Raw genomic sequence first — 20,158 nt, 5'->3', positions numbered from 1 at the left:
TGATTTCGCCGCCACCGCGAGTTTAGTACACTCAGCCACAAAGTCAGTTAAAAAACATCTATGTTATGGTGATTTGAGTCAAAATCAGTTGTTATATCAAATATCTATCATATTTGAATGGTAATAATAAAGAAACGAGGTTGAATCAAAGCAAATCATCCCAAAAATGGTGATTTATGTCTGAAAACAAAAATGGCGGTAAATTTTGTAGAAAGAGAGTGTCGAAGAAGAATAAGATATATAAAATTACAGTACTACCTTTCGCAATCATAATTTCATATGTCCACAACAAAAAAAATTATGCACATCCGTGAGTCTACATATGTACAATATAAATGGTGGCGTACATGTGTAGAAAAAAAAACTTGGACGTATGACATAGAAATCTTTTTGTAGGTATGGTAAAAATGTACACTTTAGAATTGATGGGCCAATGATTACCCGACCTTTCAATAATAAAAAGATTTTTTAAAAAATATATAAAATTTCGTATCTCTATCATAATCTCATATGTCGACAATAAAAAAATTGTGCACATCCATGAGTGTACATGTGTACAATAGAAATTGTGGCATACATGTGTACAAAAAAACAAAACTTGCAAACATGTACACATAATTATCAAACATGTACACATACTTATCACTGTCCACGTGTACATAAATTCCCAAAACCTTACATGTACATTAGTTCACTTGTACACCTAATAGGTTTTTTAAAACGATAAGCTTGGAAATACATATTCTCTGGCCTTCTTAACTTGTATCGTTGAGTGAAATCTTGTGCAGCAAGCATATCATCATAAGATGAGAACTCATCTATGTCGGTTTCACCTTCATCCCATCTACACAAGTTAAATAAACATAGTTTGAAAACATAGTTCGAAGACATTACCATTAATAAACATGTACACTTAGAATGTACATATGTACACATCTCTACGTCTACGTGTATGCGATTTTTTAAAATAATTAATTCATTAATGGCATAATCGTAATTATGTCATCTTCTTCCCAAGTTCCTTCGGGTTACGAATTTTGCAGAAATTGGGAATTTTTAGCTCATTGGCATCTTGGACGGAGGATCTGAGGACATAGAGGAGGAGGAGAATTGGAGCTCTCGGACTGTAACTCGTTTTTGACCCGTCAACTGCAAACACCAAAAGAATCAATTTTTCTTTAGCTTTCATCATCTAGGGTTTCACAGTTTTTGAATCCAGAACTCAAATTCATCAATGTTCGTGTCTTCGACAACAATTTACTCTTATTTTTGTTGGGTTTTCTTCCCTGCAAATTGTATGCCTCTTAGTATTGTTCGCTGCCATTTCACCTAATCGAACGCCGTTGTTGGGTTGTCGATTAGTGACATAGATGTGAAGCTACTTGAAAAAATAAAAAGCATCTCGTATGAGATTTTAAAAAGAGAATGTCAGAGTAAAATCGAAAAGAGAGAGAGAAATATGCTAGAACCCACGTGCCTTTTAAAAGTTTAGTTGGTTAATTTTATGGTTGGTTAGCTTATTTAATTAGTATATAGGTAGAAAATGATTTTTGGTTAGAAAAACTGTTTTAGTAGCAAAAACTGTCTTATAGTGTTATTAAAACTTAAAACTGCCCTATGGTGTAATATTTTCTTATTCGAATAATGTCTAAGTGGGACCCAACTAATGTGTGAAAAGAAACAGAGAGACAGACACGGTGGTACTATAATACTATACTAGATCCTGATCCGCGCGCCAGCGCGGATATGAATTTTTAGTTTTTAATTATTTATTTTATTAAATGATGTATTTGTAAAATTCATTCATATTATATTCATTAAGTAAATATTTTTTTTTGCATATTAAACTACATATTTTTTTACGAATGTGTAATATCATATAAAAAAATATAAAAAAATGAGTATACATAGTTAATTAGATAATTGTAAAAACATAAATTTTTCTTTCGTTTGCGATATCATATAAATAATGATCCGTCCAGTTAACAAAAATCATGATTTTTTTTATGTATAATTTTTTTTATTTGACCATTTCCTTAAAACTATATTAAATTTTACATATTTTAATTATAATATTTTTAATATCTCTACCTTTTTATTTAAAATGCAACTCAATATTTTTTTAACAATTATAACAAAATATTTAAAAAATATTTTTAGAATTTGTTTGAGAAATATAAAAATTACATTTTAAATTAAAATTATCCTAAAATATGATAAGTTTTGATGTAAACGAAAACTCAAATTATGTCAAAAATAATTATATTCAATGATAATAACAATTTAAATTGATTATTTTTTAAAAAATACATTTACAAAAATATTGTTTGAAAGAAAATTCATTTATCTTTCAAATATAAAATGAAAATATTATAATTAAATAATAAAAAATATAAATAAAAACCATAAATTTAGCAAATGGCAACTGAGTTATATTGTGCTAAAATTGTATTTCTAACAATTTATCAAATGACAAATGAGTTATGAGCAAATAATACCATATAATTTTTTTAAACATAGCCATTCTTTAATATTTTTTGAATAAATAATTATTTTTAAATTTAATCAACTGAAAATAATATCTGTACAATTGTGTGAGTCAAATTCTAGTTTTATTGATGCATGTTATATATTAGTGTTGTATGTTTTAGGTAACATTTTAATGATGAACATTTTTTTAAATCTCCGTTATTAAAATTATACACGTAAAGACAACTCATGAGTTTTTTTTGTTGATTAAATGACATTATGTCTAAATTTATTTAAAGATATTTCATTAAGGTAACTGAAAAAGACAAACAATAAAATAGGAAGTTTAAATTCATTTAAGCATATTTCATTAATGTAACTGAAAAGACAAGTAATAAATCATGCAGTTTTATTCGTTTTAGGATCTTTCATAAATGCAACTGAAAAAGACAAGCAAAAAAATAGGGAGTTTAATTAATGAGGTAAAAACATTTTCAAATGGGTAAATCTCTTTTAATAATATAGATGAACAGTTAGAAGGGTAAAATGGGAAAAAAAAGATATTAATGTTCTGTTTTCCTTTTCCTGCTAAGTAAACCTAAAAGATTAATTAAAAAGGTAATTAAAAGAGGAAAAACGGAGGAGGTATATATAAAGCAGTAATCTTCAACAGTTTTTCTTCTTCTTCAATCAACTCCACGGCGCAGATCCGAGGAGTTTTTTTTTGTTTGAATCTTTCGTCTCTCTCTCTCACGTCTTGAATTTGCTAATAACAGGTTTGTTTGAATCTCTCTCTATTTACCTTTTATATGATTTATGTTTTTGGATTCTCATTGTGCCTTATTTGATACAATAGGTTTAGGCTATTGTTGTACATTGTAGATTCATCAGTGAGACTTGTTCTGTTTTTTGGTTTCGTTGATTCCTTTGATAGTGCCAGTTTGATTTTTGATTCTGCTTGATTTTAGATCTAATAAGACAAGAGAGTTTGATTATAAATTGAATGTCTTTTGATGTTAAAATTTGTTTTCTTTACAATGTGGTTTTTGTTTCTAAAGTCATGGCAGGAATGGCATCTGAAGGAACTCAATATGATCCTCGCCAGTTTGATACCAAGATGAACGCCATGTAAGTTCTCTCTCATCTACTATCGAAATCTCTGAATCACCAATATAACCAAATCGCTACTAAGTTGTATGATGTTCTGCAGACTCGGTGAGGAAGGACAGGAAACTTTCTACACCACCTATGACGAAGTCTGCGATAGCTTTGATACCATGGAACTCAGGTCTGACCTTCTCCGGGGTATCTACGCCTATGGTACGTTACATAACACATTCTATCTATATATTTTATCTACTGTTGACAAGTCATCGTAAGACCATTTAATCATGGTTGTCCACGTACCAGGTTTTGAGAAGCCTTCTGCTATTCAGCAGAGAGGAATCATCCCATTCTGCAAGGGCCTCGACGTGATCCAGCAAGCCCAATCCGGAACCGGCAAAACCGCCACCTTCTGCTCCGGCGTCCTCCAGCAGCTCGACTACACTCTCGTCCAATGCCAAGCCCTCGTTCTAGCCCCCACCAGAGAACTCGCCCAGCAGATCGAGAAAGTCATGAGGGCACTCGGCGACTACCTCGGCGTCAAGGTCCACGCCTGCGTCGGCGGGACGAGCGTCCGCGAGGACCAGCGCATTCTCCAGTCTGGTGTCCACGTCGTCGTCGGCACACCTGGTCGCGTCTTCGACATGCTTCGCAGGCAGTCTCTCCGCGCGGACGCCATCAAGATGTTTGTTCTCGACGAAGCCGACGAGATGCTCTCTCGCGGCTTCAAGGATCAGATCTACGACATCTTCCAGCTTCTCCCTTCGAAAGTCCAGGTCGGCGTCTTCTCAGCCACCATGCCGCCTGAAGCGTTGGAGATCACGAGGAAGTTTATGAGCAAACCGGTGAGGATTCTCGTCAAGCGCGACGAGCTGACTCTCGAAGGTATCAAGCAGTTTTACGTCAACGTTGACAAAGAAGAGTGGAAGCTCGAGACGCTGTGTGATCTCTACGAGACGCTGGCTATTACGCAGAGTGTTATCTTTGTGAACACTAGGCGTAAGGTTGATTGGTTGACTGATAAAATGAGGAGCCGTGACCATACGGTGTCGGCGACGCATGGAGATATGGATCAGAACACGAGAGACATCATCATGAGAGAGTTCAGGTCGGGATCTTCGCGTGTGCTGATCACCACTGATCTTCTTGCGCGTGGTATCGATGTTCAGCAAGTGTCTCTGGTGATTAACTTTGACCTGCCGACGCAGCCGGAGAATTACCTTCACCGTATCGGGAGGAGTGGGAGGTTTGGGAGGAAGGGAGTGGCGATTAACTTTATGACGACGGAGGATGAGAGGATGATGTCTGATATTCAGAAGTTTTACAATGTGGTTGTTGAGGAGTTGCCTAACAATGTTGCTGATCTTCTCTGAGTCTTTTTTTTTTTTTTTTTTTTTTTTTTTTTTGTAACAAGTTTGTTGTTTTTTTTTTTTTTTTTTTTTTTACTGTTGCGGCGGCTTGGTAATTTCTTTCTTTTTTTACCCTCCTTTTTTGGTAAAATGAGATGAAAACTCATCTCATGACTTCTTTTGTTTTGTTGGCACTTTAAGATTTTCGGTTTAATGTTATGACTTCTTTGCTAACTTGACTCACAAGGATAGTCTCAGACTGGAAGGTTTACTTATTTCTCTAGTATTTCACCATTTCATAGATAATTGTTATAGATGGTTGGATCAAGCTTCTAACAATAATTTATTACCTTTACTAATCATGAGAATTATTACATAATAAATCTGAGCAAATCATGTATATTGATTGGCTCAACTTGCATTGCATTCTCTGGACACTTGATATAGAGTAAACATTTAGTCAAATCATTGGACTAATAAGCTTCCACAACTGTTTAGTTTTTGTTTTGCATTTGGTCTATTGACATTAATGATGTTTTGCTCTCTTTCTTGTGAAACATGCAAATCAAATTCTTGTTTAAATTTTGTTGATTTAGTTTGGCCAAAGTAAATTACAAATTGTATAACTGTTTGGAAATGGTACGAGCCCCAAAAACTCTCTTGAACTCATGAAGTAAGAAGCAGAGGCCATGTGTTAATGCAAAAAGGACATGAGATCTTACAAAATTTTCTTAGGAAGAATAAAAACATACGAGGTAATCTAGTAATTAATCTCTAATATAGTTAAATTAGTAAACGACAAAAACTTATCTCATCTAACCAATGACCAGGAACCTTCGTTCACAGATGTTGAGGTTGTAAACTGTAATCACTAGACAAAAAATGAATTTAATTATACTTTATGTTCTATATAATACATATTAGCCAAAAATGTTAAAAGTTTACAAGAGACAAAAAAGCAGAAGAGAAAGAGGTTGGTGATAGAAGCCAAAAATCAACTCTCCTTTTCTTTCTTCCTAAAAGCAGGAGAGACAGTTTCTTGAGGTTGTTGCAAGTGAAGAGATGTTCAGATCCAAGTCATGCAGAGAAGAGATCACAGGAAGAAGAAGCAGCATCACCAACAAGTACCATTGCTTAACTAGTAATGGAGAAGCAGCACCAAGCCCAACAAACCAGCTGCCACCAGTGATGATGAGATCTTACAGCGCATCAACTTATAGTCCATACAAGAATCCAACGACGGTGAGAGACAGAGACAGTCCCAACAGTAAATCGAAGAGAAGAGCTAGTAAGGCGAAGAAAGGGTACAAGGGTTTGTGTGAGGCAGAGATTCAGAGGAAAAAGAGAGTGGCTGGTTATAATGTGTATGGTGTTGAAGGGAAGGTGAAGGGGTCTATGAAAAAGAGCTTCAAATGGTTCAAGGAGACTTGTTCAAATGCTGTCTATGGTTTGTGGTGATAAGGTAAAAGATATGCAGCACAAGGAAAAGAGTAGTAATCACGTACGATATCTGATTTCAGAAACTTATCTTAATCACGCAATAATCATGTTTAAAATAAGAGCGAGAGACACAAGGCAAGCAAGTGGTAGGTTCATTGTTTAATAAATCTCTGTGTTGTCTTTTTCTTTTCATCAGGTCTTTACCTCTTTCATGATTCAACTACAAAATCTTCTCAACTACTCTTCTATTGTCTCTTTCTGCTCGTTTATCAGCCAAATATTGATGTTAGTAACTGGATATTATGGTTGTTTGTAACAATAAAATATTTAGGCTGAATCATATAAGCCATGATAAATTGATAGTTACCATGATTTAAGGATTTTAATTGCATTCACAATGTAAAATGCAACTCTCAGGCCCTCTCAGGATGGAACTTGACAAGACGTAAGAAAATTCTGCAAGGGAAAACAGTACAATTATTGCTTACGTACATCTTTCACTATTTACCCACAGAATGACCCATTTACCCTCGCAATATGCTGTAAACACGAGTAGATGAAAATATAAGAAAAACCCTTCTTTTGTGCCTGACACTTCAAATCTCTTTGAGACACGAAAGAATTTTAACTTTGCAATACCAAACGACACAAATACAAACAGACATTAAGAAAATAACAAATGAGGACTTAAAGAGTGTTTCAAGTCTTTAGTCTCCTTGATCTCATCCTCTTTGAGTTTGTGTTTCTCTGGAATCACTTCTTCAGAGTCTTTCTTTATCTTTGTTATTTGAGAGTGCTTATATCTCCCCGTAAACACAAATGCACGTAATACATGGGGAGAGAGCCTAACAAAGGTTTTCTTTTGTCTTTTAATTTACACTCTGTCCCGGGGGAGTTCAACGATCATTCACTGGTTCAGTGATCCCCAGCAGAGACTAAAAATGCAGACTCTCGATCCCTTTAAGGTTGGACTCATAGTTCTTCATCACTGAAGTATTCCCCCTTGAGGGAGATGATAGCTTGTTGTTATCAGATGAGACGATAGGTGAGCTTCGACCACCATGGATCTTTGGGTTGGAGCTTGATCCAGCTTCAATGTTTTGAGGTTTCGATGGCTCAGAGTCAGTTCCAGGAACTGCAGGCTCGCGACTACTGGAGACAGTAGCACGTCTTGATGATCCAGTTGCACGGAGAAAGCTAGAGCTTGATAACTGTCACAAGCAAGACAACTCAGTTACCATTTATACAACGAACAATAATACAATGGATCATGACAACAGGATACTACAAACTTTCAGGAAAAATAAATAAAATTCAGATGCAATCCTTGTGTATAGAGCTCGACTTAAATGGATACCTCTGACCTGGAGAAACTTTATGTACTCACCACTACATCTTTAGATATTGCAGGATCACTTGAAACTGGAGCCTTTTGTTTAGCAGAGCTTCCTGAGTTAAAAATATGTCCAGAACTTCGTCTAGGGTTCCCTAATAACCAACCAGAAGGTCTAACTTCCTCGCCACCTGCAGTTGAACCAAAGAACATATCAAATGGATAGAAGTCATGTCCCTGTAGTGAAATGCCTTATCATACATGGAAAGAAACTAATGAAAAATCAAGACACGTGGAACAACCTGATGGTCTCTCAGCACTAGCGATAGCAGGGGGTAAGCCAGAGCTAGGACCAACTCCAGCGCCCTGCAAGAAAGCTATGTTCATCAGCAGAATGAAGTAGAAAGATGATATATGAAAAATAAAAAGAAAAAGCCATGACTCTTACGTGGGGACGGGGAGGCGGAGCAGAAATCTGTGATTGCTGATACTTCAAGATTGTCCAATCAAATACATAATCAAACTGGAAGCCTAAAATATGAGCAGAGGACAACGCATATATAAATCAACATGTTACTTGATTGGTTAAAGTTATATTTTGCTTCATATAAAGTGATGATGGGACAGACCTTCGCGAATAAACAGGTCACGGAAAAGTCGCTTCAGGTAGGCATAGTCTGGCTTGTCGTCAAATCTCAGGGAGCGGCAGTAATGGAAGTAAGAAGCGAATTCAGATGGATATCCTCGACACAAAGACTAACATAAGAAAAGAATATCTATCAGTATTAGACAACAAGTATGACCAACACAGGTAATGGGTGATAATGATACCTCAATAGATGTCGATACTTTCTTTTCACTGATTCTCTCATACTTTTGCTTCTTATTGCCAGCTTTCAGTCCTTGCCAAGGAAGACTGCATTTAATTGGGTAAGTAAGTTAAAGACAGTCCTTTAATAACCAACGGAAGCATGCCAACATTGAAGGTAGGAGCAGTTCTTGCCTTCCTTTTAAGAAGTACATGAGAACAAATCCAAGTGACTCCAAATCATCTCTACGACTTTGTTCTGTGATATAAACGACCATTTGCTATTCACAACTACGTTTTTAAATAATAAGAAAGTTGGAAACTAAATGAACTTGTGTACCTATGCCAAGGTGAGTGTTCATGCTGGCGTATCTAGCCGTTCCAGTCAAGTTTTTGTTTTCCCTGCGATACACAAGATATTAAGATTGTAGTTGCTAAGCTGATACACATCATATACTGCAATCATCGAAAGTGTTTCTACTTCGTAGCATTGCAACAAATGATTCTCTCATATACTAATGCAGCTTCACAAATACTGGAAAATTATACTAAATATTTATGAGGCTATGCAAAATACTAAAACGGCAAGTATGATACCAATTACCAAGCAACAAATGATTCTCTCATATAGTAATGCATACCAATTAACATTCATAATGAACATTGAAAATGTTCTTGTCTATAAACATTCATGCCCACTGAAACAAGAACGAGGCAGCCATAATACTCAAAACCAAGGAAAAATACTAGGGTCATTTTCTAGATAGCAGCTAACAGGTAAAGTACATCCAGACTGTAGAAAATACTTAAATAACCACACTGCAGTTCCTATTATAAGCATATACGAAGATTCCACCCTTTCATAGTGATGTATAACATAGAAGAACCTTAAGTCAGAGAACACAGTGTAGTAGAAAATAAAAGTAAACTCTCACACTAACTCGAATCAGTATTCTTGTAATCCAGTAACAAAAGCACATTCTCGACAAGGAAAATCACAGGGCTGTGGCCAACCTGTACGGAATATGCTGATTATTTGAGTCTCGATACTTCTTTGCCAGACCAAAGTCGATGACATATACCTGTATTCGGCCAACACTTCGTTTAGCAGATAGTTAAGAAGAGTAAAAAGCGTACAAACAACCCATTTCATCGCTACCTGATTTGCGCGCCTTCCGAGACCCATCAGAAAGTTGTCAGGCTTGATGTCCCGGTGTAGAAATGACTTCTGATGAACAAATTCAATGCGATTGATCTGAAAAAAGGGGAAAAAATATCCTAAGTATTTTGGCAATACCCCTATTGAATATAGGAAACTGTTTTCAGGCTATACAAGGTATCCTACCATTTGATCTGCAAGCATCAGTACAGTCTTAAGTGAGAGTTTCCTACTACAGAAGTTGAATAGATCTTCAAGGCTAGGCCCCAGCAAGTCTATCACAAGGACGTTATAGTCCCCTTCAGTACCATACCATTTAACGTTTGGAACACCGGCTAGAATAAAGGAAAAGAAAGCAACGTCTCTAGATAAGAAAGCAGAAATCACAAACTGCAAATGTAAACAAGTTACAAAACTAGATCCTTACTTCCTCCCTGTAATACTTTATACAATTTTGATTCATAAAGCAACTGAGGATGCTTAGTTTTCACATTTTCCTGAAAGAAGAAAAACGGATGCAGTCAAAACATATGCAGCAAACACAACAACACTTAAACTAAGATAAATCTGTCACATTTTCATCACAAAAAAGAAATATGAAAACAAACGTCAAGATCTGATTGAACATCATTAACAGTCAGAACCAGTACAAACAAACAGGTAACAGAAAAAAAAAGAAAAAAAAAAAAGCATATTGACAACAGACAAGCAACGTTGAATACAATAATATGTGTAGCTGTCAGCCCTATAATTCTCCATCTTTAGGCCACACAACACAACAAACATCTCAAAAATTTCAACATGTAGTAGGGCCCACCCAGTTGCAGGTAGCGTTGTCGTTCACACTAAGAGCTTATTCGGCATTAATTACAATATCTTCCCCAAGAATCAATAATACTAACTCTCAGTTCTTATAAAAGAAGAAGTCAGGATTAATCCAGATTCAAAACTAGAAAGAAACTTATCACCACCAAAGCACTGAAAATCAAAATGAAGGAAAGGAAGAAACTCATCTAAATTACTAGAATGCAGGATACAAAAAGCAGTAACTGCCTTATAGCTGCGTGCGTATAAGCCTATGAAACATTATTATATCCATTTCCGTCCAAAGACAGTGTATACCAATGTGTTTTAACTGTAATCAAATCTGAACAACCTCTTAAACAGGTAAAGAAGAAGAAGCTACAAGCCAAGAAAGACCAAGCAATAACACGCAGATATGCCACCAAAAAATCACAGCTTTTCATTCCACGTTCGGAGAAAGTTCAATCCTTTATTAAATGAACAAGTAACAAAGGTAATAATACATCTCACATTCCGTCCGAACGCTAGCTTCTCTCTAAGGTCATTAGACAAATCAAAATGCTTAAAAATAGATTAATTTTCAAAAACGAAAAACTTACAAGTTTAATGGCAACTTCTTCATTCGTCTGTATATTCGTACCTAAACAAAAAAAAAAACCCATATCCAATTCAAATCCATATGTAAAATCTATACTCACCACGAGAATCAAAATTCGAGAAAACAACACAAGTAAGGCACACATACCAAGATAGATCTCTCCAAACGATCCACTGCCGATCTTCCTCCCGAGCCGAAACTTGTTTCCCACTCTCGGCTCCATCAAATCAAAAAGCTGATAAAACCCTAGAACCTAACAGAATCCCCAATTAACTAAAAGCTTTCACCTTTTCAGCTTCATAGTTACAGCAGGAAAAAAAGGGATTGAAGTTAGGAGTAGCGGTGGATCCCGATTGACTTCCGGCGAAAGAGCGGCGACATCTCTCCACGCGGCGAAATAATAATATCCCAAAAGGGAAGGAAGGGGATAGAGTCTCACAGATGGTTGAGCACTTCAAAAGCAAATCAACGCCTACTATTTATTATTATTGTGGAGTTGTTTGATATACTTTCTATGGGCCCGAGGCTGGCCCATATTGTGTGTATATATCGGCCCATTGTAACGTGAATTATTGTATCCTCCAACCACTCTCTCACTTCTCTAACCTGGGGGGAACAATGTGATTTCTAAAGTATCAAACACGCAACAATTCTTTACCTAAAACAAACAATTCTTTACCTATGAACGAACCGAGATTCGAACCGAAACTGAACCAAAAACCATGAATTACCCCCAATCTGATTTATAAAATACTCGGTATTTCAGATTTGAACTATATCTGGACTCGAACGAATATCAGAAAGAATAAAAACATCCGAAAATAAATAAAAAAGCAGAACTTCAATATCCAAATTAATACTTAAAATAATATTTGAGTCACATAAAGTAATTTCAATACTAATTTCATGTATCACATTTGTAAAATAATCAGAAATATTCCAAACTTCCAATATTAAATGGATCTTAGAGATAAATTACAATATATATCACAAGAATTATTGTTAACCGAATCCGATCCAAATTCATATAAAATTTGAATGAGGTCTATGAAACTGAATCCAAAAACTTAAAATCCCGAAAACTCAACACAAACTCAAACAGATATTCGAATGTCCAGATCTAGGATGGATACAAGAGATCAATTACTGTTAAGCAACCATTATATATTAATATTGTACATAGAAATCATAATATGCACCAATTAAATGGATTAGAGATAGGAGCAGAAGAGGCACAAAGGAAGATGCTTTGTTAAGTTTTTGCATTCTGTCCTAACTCCTAAGTATAAACAAATCCTAAGTATATATAGTATACAAAAGAAACAAAGCATGTTAATAAAAAAAATGAGAAGCCAACCAATAGAAGGAAAAAAAAACATCAGCAACTACTCTTTACATACTGATCTCACTCTAAGACCTGTCTCCAAAACTCTAATGCATCAGAGAATTGGGACCAGTCAGAAAATTAAACCTATACATGCTACAATGATCTAGGTGACATTGCATCTTGAGCTGAAAAATGCGACAAATTCGACTGTTTCTTGTTCAGTTTTGACCTTAGATGCCTGATCTTTGCGTCAACTCTAGCTGTGAACCCAATCTTGGTCTTCTCTCTCGCTTTACTACCCTCTCTGGTCCACAACCTCGCGTCCTCAACATCTCGTTTGTAGTACTTGATCTCTTGTATGATATGATGGTCCAACGGATTCAAGAACCTCTGGAAAGCAATGTGAGCAACGTAAGGAAGAACCGCAGCCACCGTGACCAGCAACGTAGCCATCCAGTAGATAGGAGCAGGAGCAAGAATCTCATCGAGAATCATGTAAATGTTTCCGGAGAGGCTTGGGCGCATCATCCCGAAGAGAGCTAGGAAGAGATACCACAAACCGATGCTTCCCCATATCAAAACGTGTTGGATCCAAGTGAAATGGGACATGGTTAACGCGATCTGGACATTGACCGCCCATATGATGCAAGTGAACATTGTCGTGCCGACAGCATCCATGTCAGCTGTTTGGCCACCTGCTCTGAAAGCTTGAGAGTAAATGATTCCTATGTTGAGGAAGAATATGACTAGCGATGAGTAGACGCCGTTGCACATCCATCCAAGGATTCTCGACCAATCAAAGAAGAGGTTCTTTGTGCCTTGTTGGTATAAAGCAGGGAACTACACAAAGCACAACAAGCAAGAAAAGGTCATGAGCAGAGATTCAAAATAGCTTAATGATGCAGATAGAATATTTAGGAATATTCTAAATATTCTAAGATATTATGTTTTATTTATTATTTGGATAATTACTTTAATTGTTTTTGTGTGTTTTATAGTTTTCTTATATATGGTCTTTCCATTAAGAAAAGTCTTTTCTTATATACCAACCAATAGAAGGAAAAAAAAACATCAGCAACTACTCTTTACATACTGATCTCACTCTAAGACCTGTCTCCAAAACTCTAATGCATCAGAGAATTGGGACCAGTCAGAAAATTAAACCTATACATGCTACAATGATCTAGGTGACATTGCATCTTGAGCTGAAAAATGCGACAAATTCGACTGTTTCTTGTTCAGTTTTGACCTTAGATGCCTGATCTTTGCGTCAACTCTAGCTGTGAACCCAATCTTGGTCTTCTCTCTCGCTTTACTACCCTCTCTGGTCCACAACCTCGCGTCCTCAACATCTCGTTTGTAGTACTTGATCTCTTGTATGATATGATGGTCCAACGGATTCAAGAACCTCTGGAAAGCAATGTGAGCAACGTAAGGAAGAACCGCAGCCACCGTGACCAGCAACGTAGCCATCCAGTAGATAGGAGCAGGAGCAAGAATCTCATCGAGAATCATGTAAATGTTTCCGGAGAGGCTTGGGCGCATCATCCCGAAGAGAGCTAGGAAGAGATACCACAAACCGATGCTTCCCCATATCAAAACGTGTTGGATCCAAGTGAAATGGGACATGGTTAACGCGATCTGGACATTGACCGCCCATATGATGCAAGTGAACATTGTCGTGCCGACAGCATCCATGTCAGCTGTTTGGCCACCTGCTCTGAAAGCTTGAGAGTAAATGATTCCTATGTTGAGGAAGAATATGACTAGCGATGAGTAGACGCCGTTGCACATCCATCCAAGGATTCTCGACCAATCAAAGAAGAGGTTCTTTGTGCCTTGTTGGTATAAAGCAGGGAACTACACAAAGCACAACAAGCAAGAAAAGGTCATGAGCAGAGATTCAAAATAGCTTAATGATGCAGATAGAATATTTAGGAATATTCTAAATATTCTAAGATATTATGTTTTATTTATTATTTGGATAATTACTTTAATTGTTTTTGTGTGTTTTATAGTTTTCTTATATATGGTCTTTCCATTAAGAAAAGTCTTTTCTTATATATGATTATTAAAGCTTACTTGTAAGCAGATCTCGGAGGAAACATCTTGTTCAAAGACTCCAAGGGCAATCACTGGCAACGAGGTAAGGACAACGTTGAAGAGCATTAAGTAGTAGTCATTGTACACTGACTGTCCGGAAAATCCGGTGAAAGCCTCAAAGTAGAAGAGAGTGAGACCAAATGCTATGTTCTTGTAGAAGAAATAGCATATCTGGATGTTAAAACAGCTTAACGTTAGTAACAAACTACAAGGTAAAAAAGTAATTAAAATGGGACACAAGAGCTAGTTAATACCATTTGAGCTATTCTTTTGTAGCACCAGTGTCCATGGACGACGAGTAATCGTTCCAAGAACCGGAACTGCGCAATGGAAAAGTCACTAGCCATAACAGCCTGCATGCCTTCAACGCCGCTGATCCCTACACCAATGTCAGCTTCTTGAATCATCCCAACATCATTTGCACCATCGCCTATTGCCAGTGTGGTTCTTCCGGTTCCTTCTTTAACCAGCCTTGTTACCAAAGCCTTTTGCTTGGGAGACACGCGACAGCAGATGACTGACGCACAGTCGACTGCCAAAGCCAAGAACTGATACTTCATGTCATCCTCCAATGCGTAAGTTAGCGTTTTCCCGTCGATGATCAAAGCAAACGCAGCATGCGGATCCGTCTCTAGCTTCACCATTTGTACAGCTTTAGTGAGTTGATTCAATATGTTCTCCTTCACAGCCTGACACATAATCATTAGATACAAAGTTAGATTCAAATCTGTAGTTGAACGGGCTTGCATCTTCAAAAAATCAATTTGATATACCCTTTTCGAATCTTGGGATCCTCCATCTGGATTCATTGATGTTATGCAGATCTGTCTCATGCCTTGCCTAAGTAAACTACACGCAAATCTGCAGTCCATAAAAGGTAAAATTTGTTCATAGAACTCAGTAGAGATAAAAGCAGATATTCAAAGTAAAAATCAGGGATACTAACCCAATGTTAATTGCTGTTTCCATTTTGTCCCCAGTTAAAACCCATAGCTTGATGCCAGCTTGAGCAAGTTTATCTATGCATTGAGGAACCTAACTCAAATGAAAACAAACAAACAAACAAAAACATTAATTCACATAAGCAAGATAAAAGATATGTTAAAGTGTTTTCTGTTTGATAATACATACCCCTTTCTGGAGTTTGTCCTCCACAGCAGTAGCACCTACAAGTATAAGTTCCTTTTCAATCATATCCGATCCCTTCTCAAGCAGCTCATCTCTATCAGATCCTATTGAAGTTTTGGCCTTGAGAAACTCAGTGTTCCAAGCTGTGTATTCCTCCTCGTCAAGCCTTCTGTAAGCAAGTGCAAGCGTACGAAGCCCAGCTTCTCCATACTCAGTTAAATGTCTAGTGGTTGGTCCCAAGTATGTCCTCCCATTCTTCGCCAACCTATCAAAGATAATGCTGCAGAAGAAAACACAGGAGACAAAAACTTGATAAAAGTGAAGGGACAAGAACAGAATGTTAATATAACCTTCTTGATGTTTGCTAACCTGTCGGCTCCTTTGCATAGTAAAAGAATCTGTCCTTCCTCATCTCGTACGATCACAGACATTCTCTTTCTTTTGCTTGTGAATTCCAACAGATTCAGAACCTTGTACTCTCTGCATTGTTTCTGGTACTTGGTCAAGATATATGCAAACAGTATAGCCTTAAAATAATAATAAAAAGGGCTAAAGATCAAACCTCTCTACAATACTAACTAAGGCTGTGATTTTGAACCAAACCAAACGGATCCAAAAAAATTTGGTTAGTTCAGTAGGTTTTTTAAAATAGTTTTGTTTTCGGTTCGGCAATTGGTTATTTTGGTTTACTAAAAACAAAAATAATGAATTATAACCAAATCATAACAAAAAACAAAAAAAAAAAAACGAACTAACAAAATTTCAAACTGAATTAACTAAAATAACTGAACTAACCGAATTTAGCCAAAATTAACCAAATTTATCTGAAATTTCAACAAAATTAAACCAAAATATAACCGAAATCAAAAACTCAGTAAGGTTTTCAAAAACCGAACCAAAAGAATACCGAACCAAACTTTATTTCAGGTTAATTCGGTAAGAACTTATGTTGAACCGATTATCTGAACTACCGGAACCGGCAGGCCTAATACTAACCTTTCAATGATCTGCCCTGAAGAAGAGAACCTCTCACGGATAAACACACTTGACTGAGTCCTCTTACAAAACTCAAAACCAAACTCTCTAGCAGCAGCGAGAAAAGAAGCCTCATCAGGCGACTCTGCTTCATAAGTGTACTTACCACTCTCTTCATTCAACTCCGGAATAGCAGTGTGACAAATAGCTAATATACGAAAGAAGTGCAGAATATCATTTGGTTGTGACTCCCTCAACCAGTTCCCATTCATAAGCCTGTTATCCTCGAAACCAAACCCCTTTACATGAACTCTAGGATTATTGTTACTATCCCCTCCACTTTCCACCTCTATCTCACGCGTGCCGCTACTGTCCCATGTACTACCATACACTCTACTACTCGTTACCATCTCTCCATGCTCTTCGAGATCCACAGCCATCTGCTTAGCAGCAGCTACCTCCACTTCGCTGGAACGAACACCATAAGAAGCACCAGCGATGGAGCATTTCAAGAAATCCATCTGGTTACAAGTCAACGTCCCCGTCTTGTCAGATAAGATGGTATGAACCTGACCAAGCTCCTCGTTGAGATTCGACGTCCGCGCCTGCGCGGGGACGCCGCTCTCGTCATCGTACATGCGCAAGTCTTGGTTTATAAAACTCGCTTGCCAGACTTTGACAATCTCTATGGAGACGTAGAGCGAGATCGGGATCAAGTAACCGTACAGCAACAGCGCGGTGATTAAATGCACAACGCCTGCGTAGATCGGGTTGCTCGGGTTCGTTAGGTCCTCGGGGGCGTCGGGGCGGAGGTACCACATCTTCGGCATGTGGAACTCCGTCTCCCAAGCGAAGCCTGACGAGCTGATGCAAGAGATCAAGATGAGTAGGACGAGGAGCGTGTAGATGATGTAGTCCATCGTCCTTTCGATTCTGCTTCTTTTGGAAGGTGACTTCGTTGAGTTCTGCATCACTTTAGTGTCGTGCCCTGTGAAGACAACGACTCCGTAGACGTAAGCTGTGTTCCTAAGCTTCGAGTCTCGTAACAGAATATGATTGGGAGATAGAGGAAAGGTCTGGCGCTCGTACTCCAAGTTCCCTACGAATGTGTAGAGATTCGGGTTCGGATCTTCGCAGCGAATAGTCGCTGCGAAGTTTCCGAAAGACACGTCGTCATCGAGAGCCAAGGATGCTTCCAAAGACCTTTTCACTTTCAGGTTCGTTTCGCCGTCCAAGTTCATAGTCTCCACGTAGCAGATCCCATCCTCGTAGCTCGACGACAGAAGAAGCAGATCAGCGGGGAAGAACTCGTCCTTCTCCACCTTCACAACGTCTCCGACTCTCACTTTCTTCCATTTCCTCTGACGAAATCCACCATCAGTTTTATGAACACAGGTCTTCCTCGCGTTGATCTTCACGTCTTGGATGAACCTGCGCCAATCCTCCAGAGCCTCCTTCATCATGCTGAGCCCCACGACGAAGACTAGAGGAGCGATCATGCTCCATTTGTTGAAGGGGGAGAGAGGGAAGACGGAGAGGATGGCGGCTACCAAGAAGTAGAGGTTCGCGGCGCGGTGGAACTGTTCGTATAAGGATTTGGGGAAGAACGTTATGAGGTTGTATCTGGTGGTGGAGACGTAGTTGGAACGGTATCTCAAGGGCTTCTTCTTGTGCATGTGAGGCTGGTTACAGAACACTGTCCGGGTGAACCCTGGGCCTTGGAGTGGGTGTGGAGGGTCTTCGCCTTCGAGTGTGCTCGGTCTAAGGCATCCGAATGTATAGAGATTGCTTAGTCGTAGCTTTGATCTTATCCTACCTCGAGCCATTCCTCAAATCTTGTGTTAAAGACTCTTTTTTTCACTCAAGAAGCCAAGTTGATGTTCTTCCTTAGTGTTTCATGTTTTGGATCAACCCTGTAACAAGAAAGATGAACCAAACCGGTTATAACAGTTTTGATCTTTTTGTGAAATAAACATATAGTCTCCGAGATCAGCTAGAGAATTGGAAAAAAAGACAGAGAAATAGACTGAAACGACACAAGCACCTATAAAACAGAAGTAGCTAGAACGTCGGAAGCTGTCACATATTTTAAGAAAAAAAAAACATTATGAAATTTGTACTTCGATACCAATAACCAAAAAAAAAATACTCAAAATTGGCCAACAAACTCGAATCCAAATGAAAAATAATCTCTTTCGATAAAGTTTAAACTTTATACAAATCTAAGGGAATGAGAAAAAAAACGTACCAAACACCAATTGTTTCAATCACATTTGCCTTTTTAGTTTGAAATCCCAAATTGAATCTTAAATTCAGATAGATAAAGATAAAAGCAGGAGGTGATGAAGAACACGCAAAAGCAATTGACAGCGCTTGGAAAAAGATCCCAATGACACAAGTCAAGCACAATAGAAAACCCAAAAAGAAAAGAAATTTTTTCAGACAGGTTAAATGGAGATTTGTAGGAGAAGTAGAGAATCAGGAGACAAACCAGGAATCTGTTGATAACATGAACAAAAACTAACATAAACCCATCTCAGTAGATAAAGCTTGATTCTTCTGCTAGAGTTTGTCGGCAATGGTAGATCAAGAAGCAAGAGCTCATAAAACAAATGCAGCTTTTCTCTCTCTCTCTTCTTTCTTTCGTGTCTATGTAGCTGTCTTTTTCGTTCTCTTGTGTTTTCTCAGGATATTCAGAAACTCGAGAAAGACAGATTTGATTTTTATGTCTGAATTTCACTAGTTTTTTCTTTTAATCAAAAGGACTGCAAATCTGAACTAGTGCAGGTACTTTAGGCTCTGCTTGTTCTTCTACGTCTTCTCTCTCTTTCTTTCAGCTATAATCTAATTAGCTTTAATCTAAAACTATTTTCTAACATTAAAATAGTCTCATTAGTAGATACGTTATTATCAACAATACGTATGCAATTACAAATAAAAAAGGTAAGTTTTAAAAAAACTTGTGAGAGTTATGCAATTAAAGAAAAGAATCAATACAAAATCTGGGAATAATAGAATGAATTATGAGCCAACTGTAATTTATCGGATGAAAATAATGTTAATAAAACGCGTTCAAAAAGAATTCAAAGATTTTAAATATTACTACTTTCTTATTTGACTTGCGTCTAGAAGGGGTGATTGGTGAAGTTGTTAATTTTCTTGGAAAACAAGGGGTGTCTCTCTGCCTTTTCGAATGTCATGAAATATTTATGTAAATCTTGATTATATTCCTTTCATTTTATTAAATAATTATAAAGACTCGACAGAAAAGTATCAATTATAATATTTTTAATAATGTTGAGTATATTACATTACTTCAAATAATTAGAGTTAAATTCTAATTTCACTGCCGTCAAAAAAAAATTCTAATTTCACTTTCATAGGTCAGCATTATCACATAAATAAATATATGAGTAGAATGGTTTTATGCATAAATAGATTGTTATTTAGTTATCAAATTCTTAGTTAGATGAAAAATGAGCTACGGAAATTTAAAAGAAAATTTAAAAGAAATTTTATATAAATTTTATATTATTTGTAAACAGTCCATAACAATAAAAT

General features: G+C 37.1%; 4 protein-coding genes across 4 annotated transcripts; 2 read left to right on the top strand and 2 right to left on the bottom strand.

Moving 5' to 3' along the window:
- Positions 1-3,029: 3,029 nt before the first annotated feature.
- LOC106299842 (eukaryotic initiation factor 4A-3) lies at positions 3,030-5,208 on the top strand. Its single transcript, XM_013735844.1, has 5 exons — positions 3,030-3,245; positions 3,528-3,597; positions 3,680-3,789; positions 3,880-4,949; positions 5,002-5,208. The coding sequence occupies exons 2-4, from the start codon at positions 3,530-3,532 to the stop codon at positions 4,944-4,946; spliced, it is 1,245 nt and encodes a 414-aa protein (XP_013591298.1). The 5' UTR covers positions 3,030-3,245; positions 3,528-3,529; the 3' UTR covers positions 4,947-4,949; positions 5,002-5,208.
- Positions 5,209-5,841: 633 nt separating this feature from the next.
- Positions 5,842-6,729, top strand: LOC106299844. Its single transcript, XM_013735845.1, has one exon. It carries the CDS (start codon positions 5,985-5,987, stop codon positions 6,378-6,380), a length of 396 nt encoding a protein of 131 aa, XP_013591299.1. The 5' UTR covers positions 5,842-5,984; the 3' UTR covers positions 6,381-6,729.
- Positions 6,730-6,822: 93 nt separating this feature from the next.
- On the bottom strand, positions 6,823-11,524 carry LOC106299841 (casein kinase I isoform delta-like). Its single transcript, XM_013735843.1, has 14 exons — positions 11,212-11,524; positions 11,066-11,106; positions 10,090-10,159; positions 9,849-9,997; positions 9,663-9,758; positions 9,518-9,585; positions 8,844-8,905; positions 8,699-8,762; positions 8,527-8,611; positions 8,325-8,451; positions 8,144-8,226; positions 7,998-8,061; positions 7,750-7,886; positions 6,823-7,573 (listed from the first exon to the last, which is right to left on the bottom strand). Exons 1-14 carry the CDS (start codon positions 11,285-11,287, stop codon positions 7,298-7,300), a joined length of 1,398 nt encoding a protein of 465 aa, XP_013591297.1. The 5' UTR covers positions 11,288-11,524; the 3' UTR covers positions 6,823-7,297.
- A 2,040-nt stretch (positions 11,525-13,564) lies between these two features.
- On the bottom strand, positions 13,565-18,423 carry LOC106299840 (putative phospholipid-transporting ATPase 5). The gene is made up of 8 exons (XM_013735842.1): positions 16,619-18,423; positions 15,992-16,102; positions 15,626-15,902; positions 15,441-15,529; positions 15,268-15,355; positions 14,749-15,183; positions 14,474-14,665; positions 13,565-14,251 (listed from the first exon to the last, which is right to left on the bottom strand). The coding sequence occupies exons 1-8, from the start codon at positions 18,421-18,423 to the stop codon at positions 13,565-13,567; spliced, it is 3,684 nt and encodes a 1,227-aa protein (XP_013591296.1).
- Positions 18,424-20,158: the final 1,735 nt, after the last annotated feature.

This window comes from Brassica oleracea, chromosome C6 (genome assembly GCF_000695525.1).
Source record: "Brassica oleracea var. oleracea cultivar TO1000 chromosome C6, BOL, whole genome shotgun sequence".
Lineage (NCBI taxonomy): Eukaryota > Viridiplantae > Streptophyta > Magnoliopsida > Brassicales > Brassicaceae > Brassica > Brassica oleracea.
The sequence above is the reverse complement of the archived record's forward strand: the minus strand, read 5'-3'. Positions and strand labels throughout refer to the sequence as shown.

What these genes read in the sequence shown, in the direction of transcription:
- LOC106299842 (XM_013735844.1), top strand. Translation starts at nt 3,530, where the DNA reads ATGGCAGGAATGGCATCTGAAGGAACTCAATATGATCCTCGCCAGTTT. An exon ending in GATACCAAGATGAACGCCAT is followed by an intron (nt 3,598 to 3,679) that starts GTAAGTTCTCTC and finishes GATGTTCTGCAG; the next exon opens with ACTCGGTGAGGAAGGACAGG. An exon ending in CCGGGGTATCTACGCCTATG is followed by an intron (nt 3,790 to 3,879) that starts GTACGTTACATA and finishes TCCACGTACCAG; the next exon opens with GTTTTGAGAAGCCTTCTGCT.
- LOC106299844 (XM_013735845.1), top strand. Translation starts at nt 5,985, where the DNA reads ATGTTCAGATCCAAGTCATGCAGAGAAGAGATCACAGGAAGAAGAAGC.
- LOC106299841 (XM_013735843.1), bottom strand. Translation starts at nt 11,287, where the DNA reads ATGGAGCCGAGAGTGGGAAACAAGTTTCGGCTCGGGAGGAAGATCGGC. An exon ending in AATCAGCATATTCCGTACAG is followed by an intron (nt 8,906 to 9,517) that starts GTTGGCCACAGC and finishes TGTGTATCGCAG; the next exon opens with GGAAAACAAAAACTTGACTG. An exon ending in TGACCTGTTTATTCGCGAAG is followed by an intron (nt 8,227 to 8,324) that starts GTCTGTCCCATC and finishes CTCATATTTTAG; the next exon opens with GCTTCCAGTTTGATTATGTA.
- LOC106299840 (XM_013735842.1), bottom strand. Translation starts at nt 18,423, where the DNA reads ATGGCTCGAGGTAGGATAAGATCAAAGCTACGACTAAGCAATCTCTAT. An exon ending in CTATGCAAAGGAGCCGACAG is followed by an intron (nt 15,903 to 15,991) that starts GTTAGCAAACAT and finishes TTTCTTCTGCAG; the next exon opens with CATTATCTTTGATAGGTTGG. An exon ending in GAAACAGCAATTAACATTGG is followed by an intron (nt 15,356 to 15,440) that starts GTTAGTATCCCT and finishes TATGGACTGCAG; the next exon opens with ATTTGCGTGTAGTTTACTTA.